Raw genomic sequence first — 21,536 nt, 5'->3', positions numbered from 1 at the left:
TATGAGCTGTCATTTATCCTCACTAGATCTAGATCATAATGTTGTCTGCTGAAAAATAAAGGTGGAAACAAGAGGTTATCATCTAACCATGTAGGCGGATCAAACACTCACGGCAAAGTCAAACAACAAGAGAGTCAGGGAATAGCTTTTACAAATTAAATTTTCGGCAACCCCTTTCACTGGTAAAACTTAGCTTCGAAAATGGGTCAAGACATTTTTATACGCTCAGCTTAAAAACATGAAAGATTTAACCACATTTTCATGACGGAAAGAATGAATGTTACAGCAACAATAAAAATGATTTAGCGGCGTTCATAAAAGACTGCAAGGACTAGCATACTGTCATTAAAATAATTAATCGGTCGTAAAACCCTGAAACAGATAAGGAAGAGTGAAGAAGCTGAAGGCTTTTGTTTTCAGGTTTTCTTTGACCTTAGCTTTTAACAGACCAGATCACTGGCCTCTATGTAGTTCTAGACTAAGACTCATGTGTTAGATCTGGAGCCTATGAGCATGATAATAATGTAGTTACGTGTCAATTTATATGTGCACTTGTTCTATACAAAAAATCTGCCAATAGCGTGTGAACTCATTTGATTGTCATCTAATGTGTATATCACCTGCAGGCCAGAAAAATTATAATTAGGTGAAAACCCCAATTCCAGACTTGCTATTTCCCCATGTATAAGACGCACCTTTTTTCGAAAAATTTGGGGTCTAAAAACTGGGTGAGTCTTATACAGGGATTGTAGGTTGTAGATTGCAGTTACTGCTTCCCAGTCCCTCCCTGCAGTCACACTGATGATTGACCACGCCCCTTTCTGCTTAACAGTCCCTCCCTTCAGTCACACTGATTGGCACCACCCCTTTCCTTATAGCATCCACATGGCTCAGCAACCTATCGAACAGCAAGTAAAAAAATATTTGGGCTGCTGAAAGTTAGGGGAGGTGGGGGTTAATTTAGGGGCAGTTATGGTTAATGGGGTCTTTAGGGTTAATTTAGGAGCAGTTAATGGATGGGAGTAATGAGGAGGATGAGTATGAATTTTATGATTAATAAAACTTGAGTTCAATAACTATGTAATACATTTTTTTTCTAATTTCAGGCCCCAAAATTAAGGAGCGTCTTATACATGTATGCAGTATGCAATTCTTTAACCAGATCTATAAACACATTGAAAAAGGTATAATTTTCTTGCTTGTAAGCCTAGAACTCGCTTGTGCCATATAGGTATGGGTGCCAGTTTAAAAATAAAGTCACATTTAAAGGGAAGAAAATAAAAACAACAGCAAAGGGTTCATTGTGCCCTAAAACAGAGAAGGGGAGCAAGTTTTTTTTTTTATAGGGATTTGAAATAATGTTTGTCATTCCATTCTCAGTATATATATGCTCAGTATATTTGAATGAAATAATATAAGGTTAATCAAACCTTAAATATAAATATCTCGTTGGGGAAAATAATTTCGGTTAAACTATCATACAAGCAAAACTTCTCTTAAAGAAATAGGCCCACCCAAAATGCGTTTGTTGTGTAGACAAAATGTTATGAAAAGCATTGAATGAGAAACTGTATTTTCCTTCATGTAATATGTACAAAAGTACTGTTTTGTTCAAGCATTCATGACGTTGTCATTTAAGCAAAAAAAGTCTTAGAAATTTTGCATAATGGCCTTAATGATACCACTGAGCAGCTTAAATTGAAATTACAGAGCATTTGAAATAACATACTGACAGCATTTTTCATAAATTAGTCTCTAAATGTTATACAAAAAGGGGCCAATTTTATTATTCTGCCATAAAAAAAAAATCTATAAAATTAGTTTGCCTTTGATTTGCTAAATAACTATGATTACAAAAAAGTTAAGGCAATCGCTTGTTCTCCTTTATAATGTAGATTTCATTATGGTTTCGAAAAACAAAACAAATAGGTTTATGTTGCCTAGTTTTCAGAAGGGGTTAAGAGGAAATCCATAGCAGATAGTGTATTCTTACACGATATAAAAAATGTACAATAAGTGCAGGAATCCCAAATGCTTGTTTTTTTTTTGTTTTTTTTTATCAGAAGTCATACTAGGTCTTATTTAAGGGACACTCCAGCCATGATACGCACTTTAACGTATATGTTGCAAATGCATGGGGAACCCTGCAGAATCCACCATAGACGTTTACCCATTCCCTTACTATTTGGCCGAACACATCTCCTATAACAGTTTATACTTACACCAGCCAGCTGCACAGCTGAAATACAAATTGTTTATTTCCAGTTGGGTTCCACGGCCCATAACCTGTAAGGGCCACTATATAACATCGTACATCCCTTTAAGTGCATTTACATAAATGTGTTTTATTAAGGAGCCACAAAGTCCCTTGTGCCAATTATATGTGACATCTGCAATTAACTGTAACTGAACAGATATAACTACCGTGGATATAAAAAGTCTACACACCCCTCTGTTAAAATGCCAGGTTATTGTGATGTTAAAGAATGAGACAAAGATAAATCATGTCAGAACTTTTTCCACCATTAATGTGACCTGTAACGTGAACAATTCAATTGCAGAACAAACTGAAATCTAGACAGGGGTGTGTAGACTTTTTATATCCACTGTATTTCTTTGAGTTTATACTTCAGTCCTGGTATACAGAGATTCAAGTCACATTATGCAGGAAAAAAGTGATTATACAGCCTTATATTAATAACAGGAGAACAAAATGGTGTGTGATGTCCAGACTACATGTGGTTCATTAAACGAGAAGTTAAGTCTAGGTTCTTCATTTAATGAAATGAGCAGCGATTGAATCAAACACCGCGTGTTCGCATTCTGCAGAGGCGTCTACTCACTTCTTGCCATGTATGTATTGTATGTACTGTATGTATGTTTTGTGCACACACATCCACTGAAAGCATGTATTCACATATGTGTTAAGTTAAAGAACAAGAATGTATCCAGACAAAAGTGGTTGACTGTCCTTTTAAATTTTTTAGCGTTCCCTAACGTCTTCTTACAGGCCGATTCAGGTGATTCAGCACCCCCAGGGCTACCCGACATAAAAATAATCCTTTAATGTTGTTTTTAATGTTGTAAAGTAAAGCAATAATATAGGGAAGTTGCTACAAACCCATTATCAACCTCCAGTGTGATCATTAAACTGTTGTGTTTCCCAAATCCTACATTACAAATTATAATAAGCTATATATATTTACTTTAAACAGGGCCCTCTTCACCTGCTGTTTCTGTAAGTCAAAATGTTATGTTATATACTGCTTGTTATGTCTTGTTTACCCATTGCGCAGTGCTGCAGGATATGATGGCTCTATATAAAATAATAATCATAATAATTCTAGGAATTCTCTTTATATGTACATCATTAGGGTAAGCCATCTCATTTTCCTGTTCTCGGGATCTGCATAATTATCCCTTCCCATTAACATATCTCTGTCCTATTGTTCAGCTTCTGATTGTTTCGGACAGCCTTTGTAAGGGTGGCTGATAGGGGAGTAAACTCCAGGACACAAAATGGATTAGATAATGGACAGATTAGATACGCCAAATGGTTCTAGTCTGCCATCAAATTCCACGTTTATTTGTTTATGTCATATGCAGTTCAGATCTTAATGTAAAAAATAAAAAATATTGAAAAAAGAAATAGTTAATAGAATAACAAAAGAAAAACTGCAAGCTATATATGAATGTATATGATGACAGCTTCCCTTTAATGGCATCATCTGCTAGCCTTAGAATATAGGGTTGCAACCTCTTCTCCAGATCTGGGTGGGCAAGATGTGACGTTCCACAAGTATTAACACTGCATCATCTCAAGCACAAGTTTTCTAGATTTAAAATCATATTATATATATATATATATATATATATATATATATATATATTTAACACTTTTATGCAGAGATGCCAACATATAGTTAAGGGATCCAAAGATTAGACTGTGCAGTAAAAACTGCAAAAAAACGTATTTGTTGCTTAGACTGGTTGCTTTAAAATGAAACTATTCAAGTCAAGAAGAATATTTATTAAGCTAATCTTTAATGGCAAATCAAAGGAACCAATCTCTGGCACGAGTGTCATCAAAATATCACAAAGTCGGAGAGTATGATGCTATTTTCCCAGCCAAGCAGAGCATCATTTTAACCTTCACTCATCTTCTCATAATGCGGTCCTTGGAAAAAAGACAACTGGCTGGAGTCTGCACTTTTACTGTTTCAGAAAATGTCTCAACTGGTATCATTCACATTCCTGCGTGCCAAATACTTGAAAATCGAATTTTATAAAAAGACTAAATCAGAAGACAAAATCAAAGTCACTCATGCAGCAGAGACTATTAACTGCCTTGCAAATCCAATATAGTGGCCACTGAGCTAGAGGTATAGCTACAACGTGAAAATCATTCCCACGGGGGAGTTAAGGTTTATGTTAAGTTCATTGAAACAACTAGAAGGACCACAGGAGACCTTGACAGGTGCAAGGGCAGGGGAGAAAACGGAGATATATAGTGAGAAGGGTGAGAGATAGTAATAAAATGGAGAGATAATGAGAAAGAACGGGGATAGATGGGGAAAAAGGGGAGATAGAGAAAGAAGTAATGGAAAGAAATGGAGAGAACGAGAATGGGAGATGGGGAAAGTTGCAGAATAAAACAAGGGGAGCGATAATGAGGGGGTGGACAAAAGGGAGAGATAAAGTGAAAGGAGATGGAAGAGAGGAAAGAAAGAAAACGGAGCGATGAGAGGAAAGAGAAAACGGAGAGATGAGAGGAAAGAGAAAACGGAGAGAAGAGAGGAAAGAAAGAGAAACAGAGATGAGAAATAGGGAGAAGGGGATAAAGACAAAAAGGGAGAGATAAAGAGAGGTGCGGGGAGAGATACAATGAAGTGAAAGAGCAGAGCTACTGAGAACGGGGGATAAAAGAACAGGAGAAATAAACATAAAAGAAGAGAGAAACAGAAAGGTGAGAGATTGCACCAGCCCTGCATATTAGTTGTGTATGCCCTGACTTTTCAATGATACCTGCATTGACAGGGAATTTGTACATCAATAGTCAGAGCCGCACCAAAACACTAGAATCACTTTCTAATTATCCATGCCCTGGTCATCGTATGTCTTAAAGTATATATATAGCTGGGTGGAGCTTTGTCAAATTTCTGGTCTAGATTATGGACAGGTTCCAAAATAGTATTTATGCATCACTAAATGTTTGATCACAAAAAAACTAAAAGAAAACTAAAGAATACATGCAGTAAAAAGCAGTTCAATACAGTGCAATACATGTTTAACAGGAAAGTAGCGCTACAGCAGTCCTTTAAAAGAATAGGACATTTTTCTAGGTTTCACGATGGCAGTACTTACGATGTAGCAGGGCTCACAAAAGGCCTTCTTTTCCACAGCATAGAAAGGCTGTCCACGCAGCTTGCTGTTGCAGGTCATGCAGGTGAAACACTCCACATGGAATACTTGGTCCATGGCTGTGCATCCAGTACCTTCTCCCACAACGTTCTCTCCACAGCGGGAACAGCGCCCTAATCCCAAGCAGACAAGCACATCGGTATAACAATCAGGGCACCTGGCTATGCTGTTCACACATGGACACCTGTCAGATCTATAGGCAACTGTTGGGATTATGGCTCCATGGACTCTCATTCATGGTGCAAGACCATTGCGCTTGCAAACCCTTTTCTTACTTTCCCACATTTAACAAGTATCCATCTGAAACCAGTTGCAGTTAACATAATATATTAACTGACAGTGTTTCCCATTATATATTTAACTACTCTAATATCAAATGAGTAAACTATCCCTGGGAACATTAGTAAAATTATTCTGAAGAAACATTTTCTTATTTTCGTAAACCTTAGTCACCTCATTGGCATAACCACACATTGCATAGTAGCATGTTATTGTAGTATTTGTACTTACAAGAGCACACGTTAACATGAATTTCTCCTATGTTTTTGCATATTCTGAATGTCTCTTAAAGGTAAGCCTTCTTAAACTAAGAAACAGTTCTAAATTTGGGACGTTTCTTGCAACCAAACCGTTTCTTGGTAAACATAGACTTTTACCTTACTTGGTTTTTCAACAAAACTCACTCATTGTAATCAACTCCACACGCCACCATGTTTTAGAGTAGACCTCCCCAATTCTCATCACCTTAGCTGTCTGACATGGAGCAAATTGCATAAAGGTCACTAGTAATCTGAATACATGCTCATTTGGAGCAGGTGGGGGTGATGAAAAGCACAGTATAGATGTTCAGGCAAAAAGTCAAAAACATATTTGGCACCAAAGCTGTTCTTACGCAACACCCAGACACAAGATATTAATGTTAATCTTTTCCCTGCTTACGTCAATAATGTAAGAGCTACACCACGCCGAAAATTAAGCTTCATGTTTAAACGTTTGTTCGCGGTTCTTAAGAAATTCAATCAGCGTGCTATTCCATTACCGAATAACAGTATTAAAATTGTGGCTGTCGTTTACTAGCAAAGCGTACGCTGCAATCATATGGCCAGCAATTTGGATCAGATAAGAGATCCAAGATAAGCAACACAAAGCAACAAACGCATTATGGAGGCTATGGTGCTGCATAGCTTCACACCAGAGGTGGTAGACATGATAAAGGGGCCGTCAAATGTACCCTCATAAAACTCTCACGATACATTCAGAATTAGACACGCAGTGATGGGCTCCCTACGGTGCAAGCCTGGCACAGGGGAAACGTCACGTATGATGTCCACGTATTCACACTACACACCTAACATGCCATTAATACATGCTATTAAATAATGAGTTAATCTTTCCGACGAGAGGAATGAAGGATTTCAAACGTACCCAAAGCAGGCGAGTTAACTACTCAAGATCCATTTAGATGCACAATGAAAACAGCACATGCCAAGAAAAGTATCTCAAGCTTAAAGAAGGATATATTCCCTGAGAAAAAGATAACAGAGGTTCAAAGGTAATATACAAGGACAGTGACCTCATTTAACCTAAGGGACTAACATTTAATTATCTGTAAACATTTTCTGCTTGGCTTGCCATGAAGCCTGGAAGCCTGCTAGCATGGTTAATTAAATCCCTCTATTCAAAGCCTATCTGCTCCAGTACAACTTTTAATATGCTAAGATCCGGCTTTCCATATTCCGACTAATATAGTTATTAGCTGACAGCTATGTGGATGCAGCAATTACCATGCTACATGGACCCAAGGCTGGAAATATTTCATGCAAATCACAGGCGCTGCCTCTGTCTATTTGCCCTTTTACAATTACTTGATCAATGGGCCATAATAACAGTGGATAAGCTGTCGGCTCTATACTAAGTGAAATGGATGAATGGAAGATAAAAACGTGAAGACAATAAATTGGCCGAGGCATGAGCAGTGTTAAGAAAGAAAATAAAAAGGTTTGATGCGAGGAAGGCTGGAGGAAAAGATTAGCATTATAAGTGAAAGAACAATTTGCTTTCATGGCAGAAGTAGTTTAAGTTCACCAGTGTGTTTTGAGGGCAGACAACGTTGGTTTATAGAACCAAAGTCTTGTGTCAGAGAAAGAATGACAATGTAAATGATCTGCGGTCACCATAAACAAGGTGCTGTTACAACAACACTTACAAGGTATTCAGCCATAGCGCATATATCTTCTGCAGTTTTACTCGCAGACAAGGAATACTCTCTGATATCACAGAATACACAAAAAAGGCTCACTGAAGTTTTGTATCACTAATATAATATTGAGTGATCTAAGGAAGCAATGTACCAAGCATGGGAGCTCCCTGGGTTTGATAGGGAGCCTCCAGATGAAGCCCTGCTTCCCTGGGTCAGTTTGGCCATGTCCTCTCCTCACCTACCAAGGGCTGTCTGGGGTTAGCCCCATCCCTACACACAGCTGGCCAAAGGCACCCCAGGAACCCTAAAAGTTCCCAGGTATGCTTAGAACACGAGTCAGTCAGGACACCTATGCGCTTCTAAATAAGACGAAAACATATTGTACTTTTCACATAGTGGGTCAGCCCTTACCAAAGTACTCTTCAGAAGGAGGGTTCTCCATGTCGTACAACATCTTCTTAGTGAGACGGTCAAGTTCATCCTCGGGCCGAAGAGCAGAGCCTGGAGCGGGATAGCTTGGAGCCTGAAAGCGAGGTAAGATGAACAATGAGCAATACTACACAACAACGGGTATCACATTCCTACTTAGCTTTAACATACCACTTCTGCATCAAACCCGAGAGTTTAAAATCACATATATGTGGCTATACACAAGTAGATTATTTTTAGCAAAACAATCCAAGACCGAGTTACAGGAATTCAAGTGCATCAAGTCCACTAGACGAACGATTTACATATATTATTTGGGACCGTCAATATCGTGGTCCAATGAGAGATAGTACCCTTATTATGGTAGAAAAGACAAAGGCTGTGTGCGTTACACAGCTGTTAACAGAAGCCTTCGTTGCGCTGCCTATATTTTTAGCAGATTGTAAAGAATACTTGTTTTTCGTTTTGTAATTAGATTCACAGAAAACATAGTAAGTGATGCAAAAAGAACACAATGTTCAGAGCTGCCAGTCATGGTTAAATAATTAGTCGCTATTACGTGGAAGTGCTCATGATGCTCTATGCTCTATGAGGAATAGGGCTTGTTATTATACGAGCAGCACAATTTAGTAATTTGTATAATGCTAACATCCTGTTCTCAAAATGACTGCTTGCAATCTGTAATACCGCATGTAAGAACGAGCCACGCAATGCAACACAATCACACAGACACATTTAGATGGATTACTTGCATCTCCTAATATGCAGAAGTCTTCTTCTATAATTAATACATTCATTTCAAAGAGAGAGCCCTTTACTCCAGATGCGCTCTGTGCTTTCTATTTCTAACGCAGGTCTGTCACTTTTCCCAAAGCCTTCATTGTGCCACCGTACGCACTAAATCAACTTGTAAACTGATAAAAACAAGAAATATGCAGCTATTAAAAAGACAGCCACTTCGCAGACCATGGGGGGAAAGAATGTTATCTTCCTGTTCTTTATATCTCCATAATTATTCATCCCCATTATCTTTCACATAAAATCCAGCTGTTGATTGGTTCAGGTAAACTTTGTACCGCCGGGTGAGGAGAGGGGACAGAATATCGAGAAGAAAAGATCACATAAGGTTGGCTTTGCCGTAGGCGGCCACCAGTCTCCACGAGGTTAACATTTAGAATATAATCACAAAACTAATTGGCAAACAAAAAGTTTCAAACAAATTTAGTAAAAGGTAAAAGTTGTAACAGATGGCTTTTAAGTTTTATCTACCCTTATATAAGGGTTCACACCACATTTGGGGAAACACTTCAAGACGAAACCAAATTTCTATATATTTAATTTCTTTAGCACCAAACTTTCAGCTCCCCATACGTATAGATCAACGGCGCAGAGGACTGCCGACACCAAGGGCACTATCCTGTGCAGTTTTAGATATACAAGGAAACTTCTTGTCATATCCTAAAAACATATTTCCTCACCATACATTTTTTATGTTGCTGGTAACCAGATAAAAAAATGTACTAGATAATACTATATACCCACACATTTCTTGCTTACGCACGAAGATGGCTAATTGTTTAATATGGAACAATATACCGGGCAGTGAAGGCAGCCTTGGTTGGCAGTTTTTGTTTATTAATGTCTGTACCCTTTTGCATCAGAAAAGAGCAGCTGAAAGAAAGAGGAGATGGCATTGGTAGCAAACGCACTTGTGGTAGGAAGTCTGTCAGAGATATCATCTCGTTCATACTGAAGCTCCTTAAACAGGGAGGATAATTAGATGTCTGCGTAAGCATATCCTCGCTTGGTAAATAGTTTGTGCGCAGACTACCAGCTCATGAACGCCGGCTCTCAGCAGATGTGATGCGTAGCTTTTCAGCTGCTAAGAACGAGCGCGTAACCAGTCTAAAAATACTGCAGACAACAACCTCATGCAGGTGGTAATGGTGAAGATGAGGCACATGAGATGTTTGGGCACAGAACAAGAGGCAATCATATGATGCATGTAGGCGGAGACAAAGCAGTAGGATAGGTGGGACGCCAGTTCAGAGAAGGTAGATCGGGCATCAGAACAAGTTGGAAGTGAGGGAAGGCAATGGCCAAGTCTGATTACAATGGCACGTCGTCATCATGGATGGGGAGAGATACAGGCTGCAGTCGAGAAATGAGGGACAAAAGAAGAAAAGAAGGGAAAGCCTACAGTAAGAAACTGATACAAGCACAGCACAGCAGGCCATGGCAGGACGGAGAGGAATATAGTGCAGTAAGAGGTTAATTATTAGAGAAATAAAAATTGAGTTTCGTTACAGATGTACTGTGTGGGTGCTGGTTAGTCTCATCCTTAATTACAGTTCATGGATTTTAGATGGCTTACTTTTCACTGTTGCATTGGTATTGCCCAACTGCAACACAATCCACTTAACGACACAGCTAACATATGGATCTTTGGGATTGTGCTTCTCCGCAATCTAGGCTTTGCTAAAAGTGCATTTTTTGTCATGGAGGCTCATTTGACCATCATTTTTTTTTTTAAAGAATCGTTACTGTCTCTAAATAAAGGAACTTTGTATAGCAATAAAAGCATTTGTATCCCAAGTCCCTGCCTTACTGGGAGCATGCCCAACAATCTGTGTTTCTAACTGATGGCGTACACTCACGTGATTTTAATGCCCACTAAAGTAGATTTGCTCAATATGCTAAAGATCTCCAATAATATTGAGATCACTTTTGCATGGACTCCAGTACATGTTTGTGCAAACCAGACATTGCTTCTTGCTCCTCCCTTAGCAGCCACTTCTGAAAGAAGGGAGCATACTATGGTATGCTTCTCATACATGCTTGGCAGAACCACCGGAATCAACAAAATCCGAACACTGACGTTCGAGAAGTTTACATACTAATGCCTCATGGTTTCAGGAGAGGCAACCACAGGACAAAGTAAATGAGATAAAAGCATAATTTTCCAACTCCACTAACGAAGATATAGTCCAATCTGCATACAGTAAGATGCACTGGAGTTCATTCGCTTTAAAAAATAAAAAATTCTAGGGACTAGACTAGCACTGCTGCTAGTGCTAATCTAGAAAATTCTGGACCCTTACTATTAGTGTCCAAGGTGCATCCTGCTAGTTACTGTCTAAGGGAATTCCTCTGTATAATTAGATTATGCGCATGCTCATTTAGAGGTGGAATTCAGGGTTTGCAGATGATGAAAACAAGCCACGCTACTTTCTAGCTGTTGTGCTGTTTATGGGTGCTCCCAAGCACAGAACTAAATCAAGAGTGCTGCCTCTTAAGTTTCCTTTCTACACCACCTGAAATAAACCGGGCTCCTTGGACTATCAACCATTACACAGCCCTTAGATTTATGGCGCCTTGACGGGGACAGAAAATAAGCGACTGTGTGGGTTTTGGCAGGATGATTATGTAAATTGTCCAGCTGCTTGGTGCAGAGAGAGGTAGAGAAACGCTGATAATAGCTGCTGAAGTGAGTCATTTAATCTGTGTTTTACTACATCTACAGCAGTGCTAATTTATCGATTCATACCCATTAAGATTATAAGCTTTTTATGCTGCTAACAGGCAGGATGATGAATAGTTCTTCCTGAGGATGAGACTCTCCACCCCGATGTACCGTTGGATCTCACTGGGAATCACATTTGGATAATCATGCCTTTCAATTTAAGAAAAGCCCACTCATTTAACCACTTGGTTTGTGGGCTTAGATTAAGAAAGTAACAAAACCCCCTCATTTAATAGCATGCAATTTCCAAGCCAGAATGCGAAAGAAGGGGTAACTTTTTGGACGTATATATATATACACATTACCCACAATACCGCTTTTGTTTAAGTGGATCTCAAAAAACACAATATGGGTATTGTTTTGGTAATTACCATGACCTACCAGGAATAGCCAACTCTTCCAGTTGAAGAGACTTTTGAACTATTGGATTCATATATAATACTTCTGGTGCAAACCAGCCTTATCAGCCAATGGACTGTCCCTGCTGACTGGACTGTTGTGTTTTAGGGCTATTATGGTAATGAGACCATAATGTCAAACTTTGTGTCAGAGTCAAATTTTTATGCATAACCCCTCGCATCACCTAGATATTCTATAAAAGTGCACTGGACAACCAGTTTTTGATGCTCCATACTCTGCTTTTTATGCATGAGCTGCTACAATGAGTACACTATTGTATCAGGACTGGTGAAGGAAGAAAGAAAAAAAAAGCTTCCACACTCATACTATCCAACTTGCAGGGTTCTCTTTAAGGCAAGGTAAAAATGGGTAAAGTTGCTCCTTCACCAATTTTACCTTCTGGATGTGGCTACACAGATCTCTCCATTTGAGGTTTAAGCACCACCTTCCATAGAGCACCAGGAAATGTCACATCTTGGAGACTGGCATCAAGCAACACACAGAATGAATGGGCAGTGGGGGACCCATAGGAGGACATCTTCAAGAAGCTTATGTTAAAAGATGACCCTATGAATATGCAAATTACTGGTATAGTGTAGTATTCACTTATTTATTGATGTATGTAGCACCATCATATTCCACAACGCTGTAACAATGCTTAATTCAATCAATACCACCAAGGAGCCAGGATTTGACAAGCTGCTTTTACAATTTTTCTTTCACTCATAAGCTTTCTATGCATTATATATGCTTCTTTTTCAATATAAAAGGCCAGCAGAATGTGTGATGGCACTAGGGGGCATGCATGTGCAGTAAATGCACAGGAGCACTGCTGTGACTATCATTGAGAAGTACATATGTATAGTGTTCATTCACAATTCTTTATACGGAGCCTTGTACAGCATTTAGAATAGGTTAGAATCTTATAAGAAAGACAATGAACACAAAGGTTCATGCGGGTCACCAAGTTATTCTGCCTAGTAGGCATAAGTTACTGCCAGCTTTTTTAGCTCAGTGGCTATGGCCACGTGCAATTAAAAAGTACTGTGCATTTCATTGGTGGCAGAAGTAGCAGTGTCCTGCACTTCAATTTACACCTTGGCTCTACCATATTTAGACTTTACAGTCATCGCTGATGTCAGCTGCCATAAGATAAGTCTTTTGCAAGGTATGGAATACAGCTTTGTGACATATGTTAATCTCTAAAGAGGTCAAACTAGGTAATATTGACCTCCAGACTTCTGTGTTAAAGGAGCACTCCCACCCATCAAATACACTTTAATGCATATAATAAAGCGTCCACTTCAGCAGAATCCCTCCTCTTCGACCCTGTCTGCATCCGAACACATGCTGATGATCGCCTTTCTGCCTGTGACTGCTTGCTACAAGCAGCCCAAAGTGGGGTGAAAACAGCACAAGGAGGTGAAGCAGTGGGTTGCACCTTCACGTGAAGCTTAGATTTTTTCTTTTCTTACTAAAGAATGCATATTAGAACTTTTAACATACGCTCCCTGTCCCTTATGCAGAAGAATTTAGTTCTTCTATAAGCAGAAACATATAATACAGAAAGTGCTTTCACCTTTTAATGCTTCCGAGACCACATCTCGCAGCCTTACACACGGCTTCTCTTAGCACCTTGAGATGAGAAAGTGTGCAATCTTTACCCATTAAGAATCTTCCTTCTGAAAATCAGTGTAACAGATTGTCAATAAGCTGTTACTAGATGGAGGGAGTCTGGCACAACAGATGTCCTTAAGTGCCCTTTCATCCTTCCTCTTATCCGAGAATTAAACTTTACAGAAGGACAGACAGAGCGAGCATTATCTAAATGACTGCTTTATATGTACAAATAATATGAACCGCCACAGAGACATTACTCTCAAAACATCACAATCACTGCTAAGCACTGCCCTAATACACAATCTGTTGCATATATTTAAAGCACCACATAAGCCGCCCTTATTTCAAATAATAAGTGCAATATTTTGCTTTATCTATTTTCCATTCCACGCTGTATTGCGATTTTAATACTTAGATCAGCAGTATTTGTACTTGAAAACAAAATCACACTTGCCCCATATACACAAGTCCTTTTTTGTCATCTTTGCTTTCACGATCCTGAGGAATTTTGCAGGATAAAAAAAATGGATTATGCACAAATGCAGAAGTGTCCGTAAACCAAGCGGAGCCCATAAAGAATTGAGTAGGGCCAGCCTGACAATGTTTCCTATACGTTAAATGTTGACCAGCGGTTGATGCCAGAGGAGGCCCCTGCAGGCGACCAATAGTCACTTGCACAGACCTTTAACCCCTCCCAGGAACCTACAGATTTCCGCCATGCCCAAATACGAATGCACAAGTCTAATATAATTTTTTATAATATATATATATATATATATATATATATATATATATATATATATATATATATATTAGGCACCAGAGACATGCCACTGGCCACTAATGGGAGCAGAAGCCAAGGGCAAACGTATAGGATAGAAGAGCTCCAGAATGAGAATGGAAACTGCTTGAGAGACTTTCTAGGAACAAGTGAAAGTGGCCTGAAAGCTACAATAAATTTGCATAATGTGTAAACAGTGCTACTTGTGTGTACTTAAAGGTGCTGTCCCAGCTAGGAGGGCCCAAAGTATCCCCACGTAAGTTCTGCATCATGCAGAGAGAAGGAAAAGTAAGCTGTTATTTTTCTCTTCAGCGCTCCCTGTCTCTTAAAAAAACTGTGTTTAAACGACCAATGCAACGTTCCTCAACCAACAATACCCTTTCAACTGATACGTAAAAGTATTATAAGCAATAACATTATGTTTTATAGACAAACAGGTGCCATTAATAGCACCAAACGAGTTTTCTGTGACTCATTAGTTGAAGATGTCTCTCCTCAAGATCTGCTTGTTGTTCTAGCACAATATCACCAGCGACACTGGAGTGATTCATTGCATTTCCACCTATTTATTTTAATCAGAGAGCTGCCAGTCTATTCTCGTTAGGGTTTCAGTATCTAACAGCTTCTGACAATGGTACATTCAGTGTCAAGAGAGGTCTTGGCTTTCTATACTTAACATTCTGTAACAAATTAAGATAATTAATTCCGCATGCAGTCAATGTTCCCTATAATTTTTTTTGTAGTTGGTGTGCACAGAAATCTTATGTTGTGCAAATATTTATATGTAAATATTTATATATGCCTGCTGAATGCTTGGGCAAATGTTAATGATTTTGAAACAATTTCAGGTTATGACATCTTCTCTTTCATGTCTAATAAAACTGTATTGCCCCCTACAGACTGTGTGCATATGTGTGTAAACCTATGGTGTTAGAATGACTGCGTGTATCTACATATGAGTAAGGTGTTATACTAGGTGCATGGATGTATGTGTAAGAATATGGTGTTACGGGGGGGGGGTGTCTGCGCATAGATCTGCTCATGATCATACCTACATTGTAATTCATTCCAACCCCCCCACCACGATTATCCCCCAATCACATATTCATACCCCCCCATCATCATATTTCACCACAACCCCCCCTCCATCTTCATACCCTGTAACAATCTCATCTCCATCCCAGCCCAGCATTATTCCCCCATCCCTCCTCAGTATGTCCTCCTTCCTATACATATAGTATATATAATATTTTCCAATAGACCTACTAACACCTATTTGTCCCTTGGTAATATTTATGCTATTTACTATAAAGCGTGTGTAGCGTGTTACTGCAGCAGTTTATTAATATGAAGAAAAGCCCAGGAACAATCGCATACAGCAGTGAATACATATGTTTCAAGGACTAGTCTAAAAGGCAGAAAAAATAAAAGTTCCAGTACGTCCTAAAGTAGGGGCAAGAGGTTACAGAGCCTTGGATAAGCGGAAAGTAAAAATTTCTATTTCAGATATTTCAATGTTGCAGAATGTTCCCAAACGCTTCATGAACCTTTAATAAGTACTAAAATGTATTCCTAAGGAAAAAAAGAGTGGCCTATTTTACATTGGCTGAGAAATCAGTGTAGCAGATATGGAGATTCCATCTTGCATCCTTAAAGGTATACATACAAGTCTCCTTTCCGTTACGACCGTGGCTGGGCTCATAAAGCAGGCTGAAGCCTATGGAGGAAGAGTGGGGGAAGCGTGGCCATTGTGGCTGCTTTTTAAGAACGTATTGCCTACCATAACAACATTACGCAACACTGTCATATTGGCCCTGTCTTGCCTGTAGTATTACTACTCAGAATAAAAAATTTATTTGAAAATACACTTTCAAAGGGACATCATCATCAGCAGGTTGATGCCGTCTCTGCATATGGCCCAGCCTTACCACTTATTGCTCTTGGTAGAGTGACAGCAGAATATTGGCAGCCCTGGATCGCTACTTAAAAGATGAGACAGTTCAATAAAAGGTGCTTGCGCTTCAAACAAACAAAACCTGAAAATCATTAATATAGCCTATTAAGGAAAGATATCAGTGCATATTCATTAAGTAGGTCACCAGAGCCTTTTTCCAAAGCCTTTCTTTCCCTGGGGCTCCTGCTTTTCCTTTTGTAGAAGAAGGATTTTGGCCCAATCAGGAGACAGAGATCTAACTTTCACACGTGCTGGAACTTTAGCTAGCAGCGGGATTTCCCAGTGTATTGGCATATTGCTTTTTTACAATGCAGAGAATCACTAGTTGGATCGGTTGGAGACTTAGGACTTTGAAATCACAATGAAATCTTGGAAGAAGCACAATACCTAAGGCAATAGTACGACAAGAAGGAAAGGAAGCCGCAGTCAATGGTGTTTGTTTTATATTGGGGTTACTTGAAAGACTATTGGTACTTGGGTTGCATATGGTAGAGAAGCAATGATCTTGAGTAAATATTGACTCCAGTCCTTAGTACTTGCTAAGGACCAGCAGGATGGATAGCATTTGACAGAAGCAGAAGAAACATGTCAAAAGTGTGTCACAAGCACGCCAACAAAGCACGTAGAACAGCAAGGTATTAGTTAAACCTCAGCACGACAGCAACAGATCAACTTTATTTGGAAGTGTACAGCCACAGTGACCACAGATTATAAATACATTTGCCAGCATCATTTCAATTTTGGTAAGGACTTCTATAACAGAAAATAGGGGAGGACTGAAGGCCAGTTTTAATGCTGACACATGCCACCGACGCACCATGCGAGGGAACTTTCATACAAATTAGAAGAAAAGAAATTGGAGGCAATGGTTTTCACCAAACATGGATGGCTTTCTAAAATGTTACTTTTTTCTGATGGACCAATAGACAGGGTTGTTTCCTTTAAATGGCTCTTCAAAAAAACAAACTGTAACTCACTCCATGTTTCCATTTCTAACATTGGTAATTGAGTACGGAATAAGAACAGAACACATTGGTTGATTTTTAACACACAATGCTATTATAAAGTGCAATCAATAAAATAGTTTTTTCAGCTGTCTGCTCCTCACAAAAATAGTTTTTAGAAACATTCCTGTGTCAATTATCGGAAAAACATTAACAAGTAAAGTAACGGGAGACTTCTTCAATGGATGGCTTGAAGGCTCACAGCACCTTGTCACTTTACAGCATTAAGGCTTCATATAGCTGGGTAAAGAATTCAAAGAGCTAGAACACTCTAACCTCTAGTGCATTTTTGACCTCTTTCCATCCGATGAGTTTGAAATAACATTTAGATTTACAATACTTGACTTGTTGTTTTCACAACACATTTTTTAATGGGGATATTCAGGTTTAATCTGCTATATACATGGGATGTGGAACCGATGTGACACTGACACTAATGTGATGTGACGGAAACACATTGTAAATGACTATAATTCATTAAGACCATTTTGACACCAGAGTAGTACCCACTGACAGTAGTGCTGATATCATCACATACTGGATTCCCAGAAGCATGAGAATAAAATCACTGGAGTCCGACTTTCAGATGGAAATGCCATTCACCAACTATTCTAAAAATATTCTTCCTTTCAGCCCCTTTATCAGTCCTTCACTCCCCACCCCAACAATGTCACTGAGGCTGGCATCCAACAATAGGGTTCAGCTAATGCAGGAGTAAATATAAGTCACCTTTACACTATTCTCAAAACAGGCCTTAAAAAACCCAAAGAACAGTTCCTTTTTGATAAAGAAAAAATATTTGAGTTGTAGACCTATAGAGGCTCTAAGAGTAAGACGCAACCTATCTTCTGCTGTATGACAACTCCTGTTTTTCACAACCAATATATACAATACATGTTGCTACAAAAATCTCAGCCAGATCGCTATGGCAGTAAAACAGGCATTATCTTAAATGACTACAAAAAACCTTGAATTAACAGACTGATATTAATTTCTTAAAAAAACACGTTAATCTGTGAAATTGGCTGCACCAGTATTACTAGGAAGGGACCAGTGACTTGTAAACATCCATCTTCGCAGGAATTACGTATAAATCAATAAGAATAGCTGTGTAAACTACCATTATTTCAGTCTGTAATCTTCAAAACAGATCCACCTCTACCTGGAATGTCTCAAAGATCAGGGGAAAGAGAAAGTATATACATTTCTTACTTGCATGGGTATTTCTTACATTACAGAGTATTGTTTAGATTTAGATGGCATATCACAACCCATTTTTCTCCTAAAAAATTGTGTTCGACAGGTCCAAAGATGACATTATTGACTGGCACTAAGTCTTAGCAGGTGTAACTTCTGATGAGCTAAAACGAACGCGATGGCAAGCCTGAACCGTTTGTGTTTTTTTCCACTAGGCGTTTTCTTTCTAAATATTTAATTCCTTCCGCCAATGTTTACTCAAATCTATGCTTCACATTTGTAATTTACCATTTATAAAACAGCATTAATGTTGGTGTCCGGATATGGGGAAAAGATTGGACCAAACACAAAAGAGACCTCTTGTCTGAAATTATACAGAACACAATAGACTAATGCTCACTCCTGCGCTGATGTCCATTTCGCCATCCTATTTTAACCGGTAGGCTTTTTCTGGCAGCAGAACACATTGTACTTTGGAGATAATTGACTTTGGAATATGATGTTGTTTATACAAAAACAGGTCAGACTGAATTCTGTGGCGGTTCCTCCTCCTACCAAGCTCTCGTCCTTACCTGCTGCTGACATCGTGGTAATGGCTCCCACGAAAAAAAAAAACACAAGCACTGCAGCGGTTCTATTACAAAACCCGGCCTTATTGCTGCTAAACAATTACATATAGAACATAAAGAAATGCAAGGAATTGTCACACTGCAATTGCGATCATACGGGTTAGATAAAGGCTGGGAGCCCAAATGCAAATGCATTTAAAGAGGAAAATAAATAGCTTGGCCTTATATACTTTTTATAAATGCAAATAATATTGCAACAAAAAATAAAAGCCTGAAATGTTATTTCCGTCCTTAGAAAATTGCTGTTTTTAAATTTAAAATAATCTAATGTTCAAAATAGTTTTTTTAATTATTTTTAATGCATTCATTTTGGATTGACGCCATTGCATTTTTTCTGTATGAAAATTGGAGCTTGTATTGTTAAGCTCTTGGAAAAGGAGATTTGTGTTTCATTTAGCTGGTCCACGGCGGCCTCTACTGCAACCAGGTAGCATTCTTCTTGCGCAAATGCAGTAGCACTCCTATTGCAGCCAATTGCAGCCATGCTTGCAAAACAAATGTTTCAGAAAGCAGGGATGTGACTGGCTGCTGTCACTTCAATTTATTTCAATATGAGATCAGCTCCCAATGACTAGGATGGGAGTTTTAATGAGAATGTACAGGAAGCATACTGCGGTATGCTTCCTGCTTTCAGCTGGGAAAATAATTAAATTCTAATTTTCTAACCCCGCTAAATAAATGCCTGCACTGATTTTACATGAAAACAGGTCTGGAGTGTTCTTTGACAGGGACTACAGATTGCCTTCATCTGGGTCCCAATGAGATAGGGATAGATAGTTTGCGTACAAAATCTCATGATTACAGATTGGTGGGAGTATTTTAAGAGTAGATTTGTGGCTGGTGGATACTACATAAAAATGATGGGTGCTATATGGCTGATATACAGAGGTTGTGGAGGCTGTAAAGGTGCTGTGGTGTGTCACATGGAGTCCTTGTTGGAGAAGTGTGTGAGAGAAATGGCTGCTGTCAAATAAAGTTTGGAGAAAGTTGTGACCTTGAGAAGACAGGTGCAGAAGATGGTCAAAGACCCTGCTGCGAAGCTACCAAAATATACCCTTGGAATGCTAAGGGGGACCACACAGGATGAATTCTGTCATTTTGTAACCAGCTGACTGGCAAACTACATTTTTTAAACAGACAGTAAGCCCTTTTAACAATTTAACCTTAACGTGGTTCCCATACATTTGATGGACTATCTTCCGGACCCACCCTTGAGGAAAACCCCCACATTCTACAAGCAAACAGCAAGATTCCAAGGGCCGTGACAGGGAATGCGTTACTGTTCTGGCTTTTTTAGTTGAATATACAAGCCCAAGGCCAATTAATTTGTACAAGACCTTGTGAGTCTTAGAATGGTGCATATTGTAGTGTTACATGCCTTAATATTGATGCTGGAATTCTGATTTTGTCACTTTAAACAGACTCTCAACACTCAGCAGAACAGGAATATTTGACATTTTAAGAACTAGTATAGTACGTACATCTTTGGAAATTCTCGACACCACTATGTGTGGTTTACGTAGTCCAGATTGCATTCTACATGGCACTTCACACATGCACATACAAAAAAAAAAAAAAAAAAAGTGGCTGAAATCGTTGGCAAAAAAAGACGTCTGCTTATATGTGTTAATAAGTAAATCTGTTCCACAATCTGTTGTGTTTCCTGGTAATGGTCTTTGCTGAAGATTATCCAACATTTAACCTAATCAAGATGTTCTTTGCTTGCATTACTGTACATTCACGGGCAGCTTTACAGAATTACTCGTCTTGGCTTCAAGTTGGATTGAACATTCTCAGCTGTTTTCATCAAGAGCTTGTCCTGGGCGCAGGGAACAGCAATAAGACCATTTACATGGATGTGCAAGCTTAGCTCTCTCTAAAAGATTGGATTGTCTTGGATCTTGCCTCTCTGTAAATGAAAATCTATTTGGCTGAAGCGGGTTTTAAAATTAGAGATCATGTGTTGTGTATTTAAGCGAAGTTGGTTGGAAGTTATTAGACTTTCTCTCCCTGCCATGGATGATATTCTCCTACATAACGATTTCCTAAGAAATTACATTCAACACTTGGGATAATAGAAGTTCAAAAACTATGACTGCATCTACATTTCCCAAAAATGCCTCCAGAATTCCTGTTAAACAGAAGTGGATTATCATTAGTTACAACAAAATCAATATGAAGCAAAGAAAAGTGCTCACCATATACATATCCATAAAAAAAGCCAGACATTTTTTTCAGGAATAAGAAGCAAACATTTTATATTCAAGCTGGAGTTCACCAACGTGGGAGCCAGCAGAAAGAGCCCTGGGTAGTGGAATTCACATTCGTTAACGCTGATTTAGTGGTATCTGAATTCTTCTATGCATTTGCCTTCTTCTT

At 38.9% G+C, this 21,536-nt stretch overlaps 1 protein-coding gene across 6 annotated transcripts in view; it reads right to left on the bottom strand.

Annotated features, from left to right (window-relative positions):
* Positions 1–21,536, bottom strand: part of LPP (LIM domain containing preferred translocation partner in lipoma) — a 110,156-nt gene that overhangs the window by 17,040 nt on the left and 71,580 nt on the right. For all 6 annotated transcript variants that reach the window (XM_053458772.1, XM_053458771.1, XM_053458776.1 and 3 more), the window contains 2 exons: positions 8,033–8,144; positions 5,365–5,534 (listed from right to left, as the gene is read on the bottom strand). In XM_053458772.1, the coding sequence (XP_053314747.1) occupies positions 5,365–5,534; positions 8,033–8,144 (282 nt within the window). The remainder of the gene's footprint in view (positions 1–5,364; positions 5,535–8,032; positions 8,145–21,536) is intronic.

This window comes from Spea bombifrons, chromosome 3, assembly GCF_027358695.1.
Source record: "Spea bombifrons isolate aSpeBom1 chromosome 3, aSpeBom1.2.pri, whole genome shotgun sequence".
Lineage (NCBI taxonomy): Eukaryota > Metazoa > Chordata > Amphibia > Anura > Pelobatidae > Spea > Spea bombifrons.
Note: the sequence above shows the minus strand (reverse complement) of the source record. Positions and strands in the feature narration are given on the sequence as shown.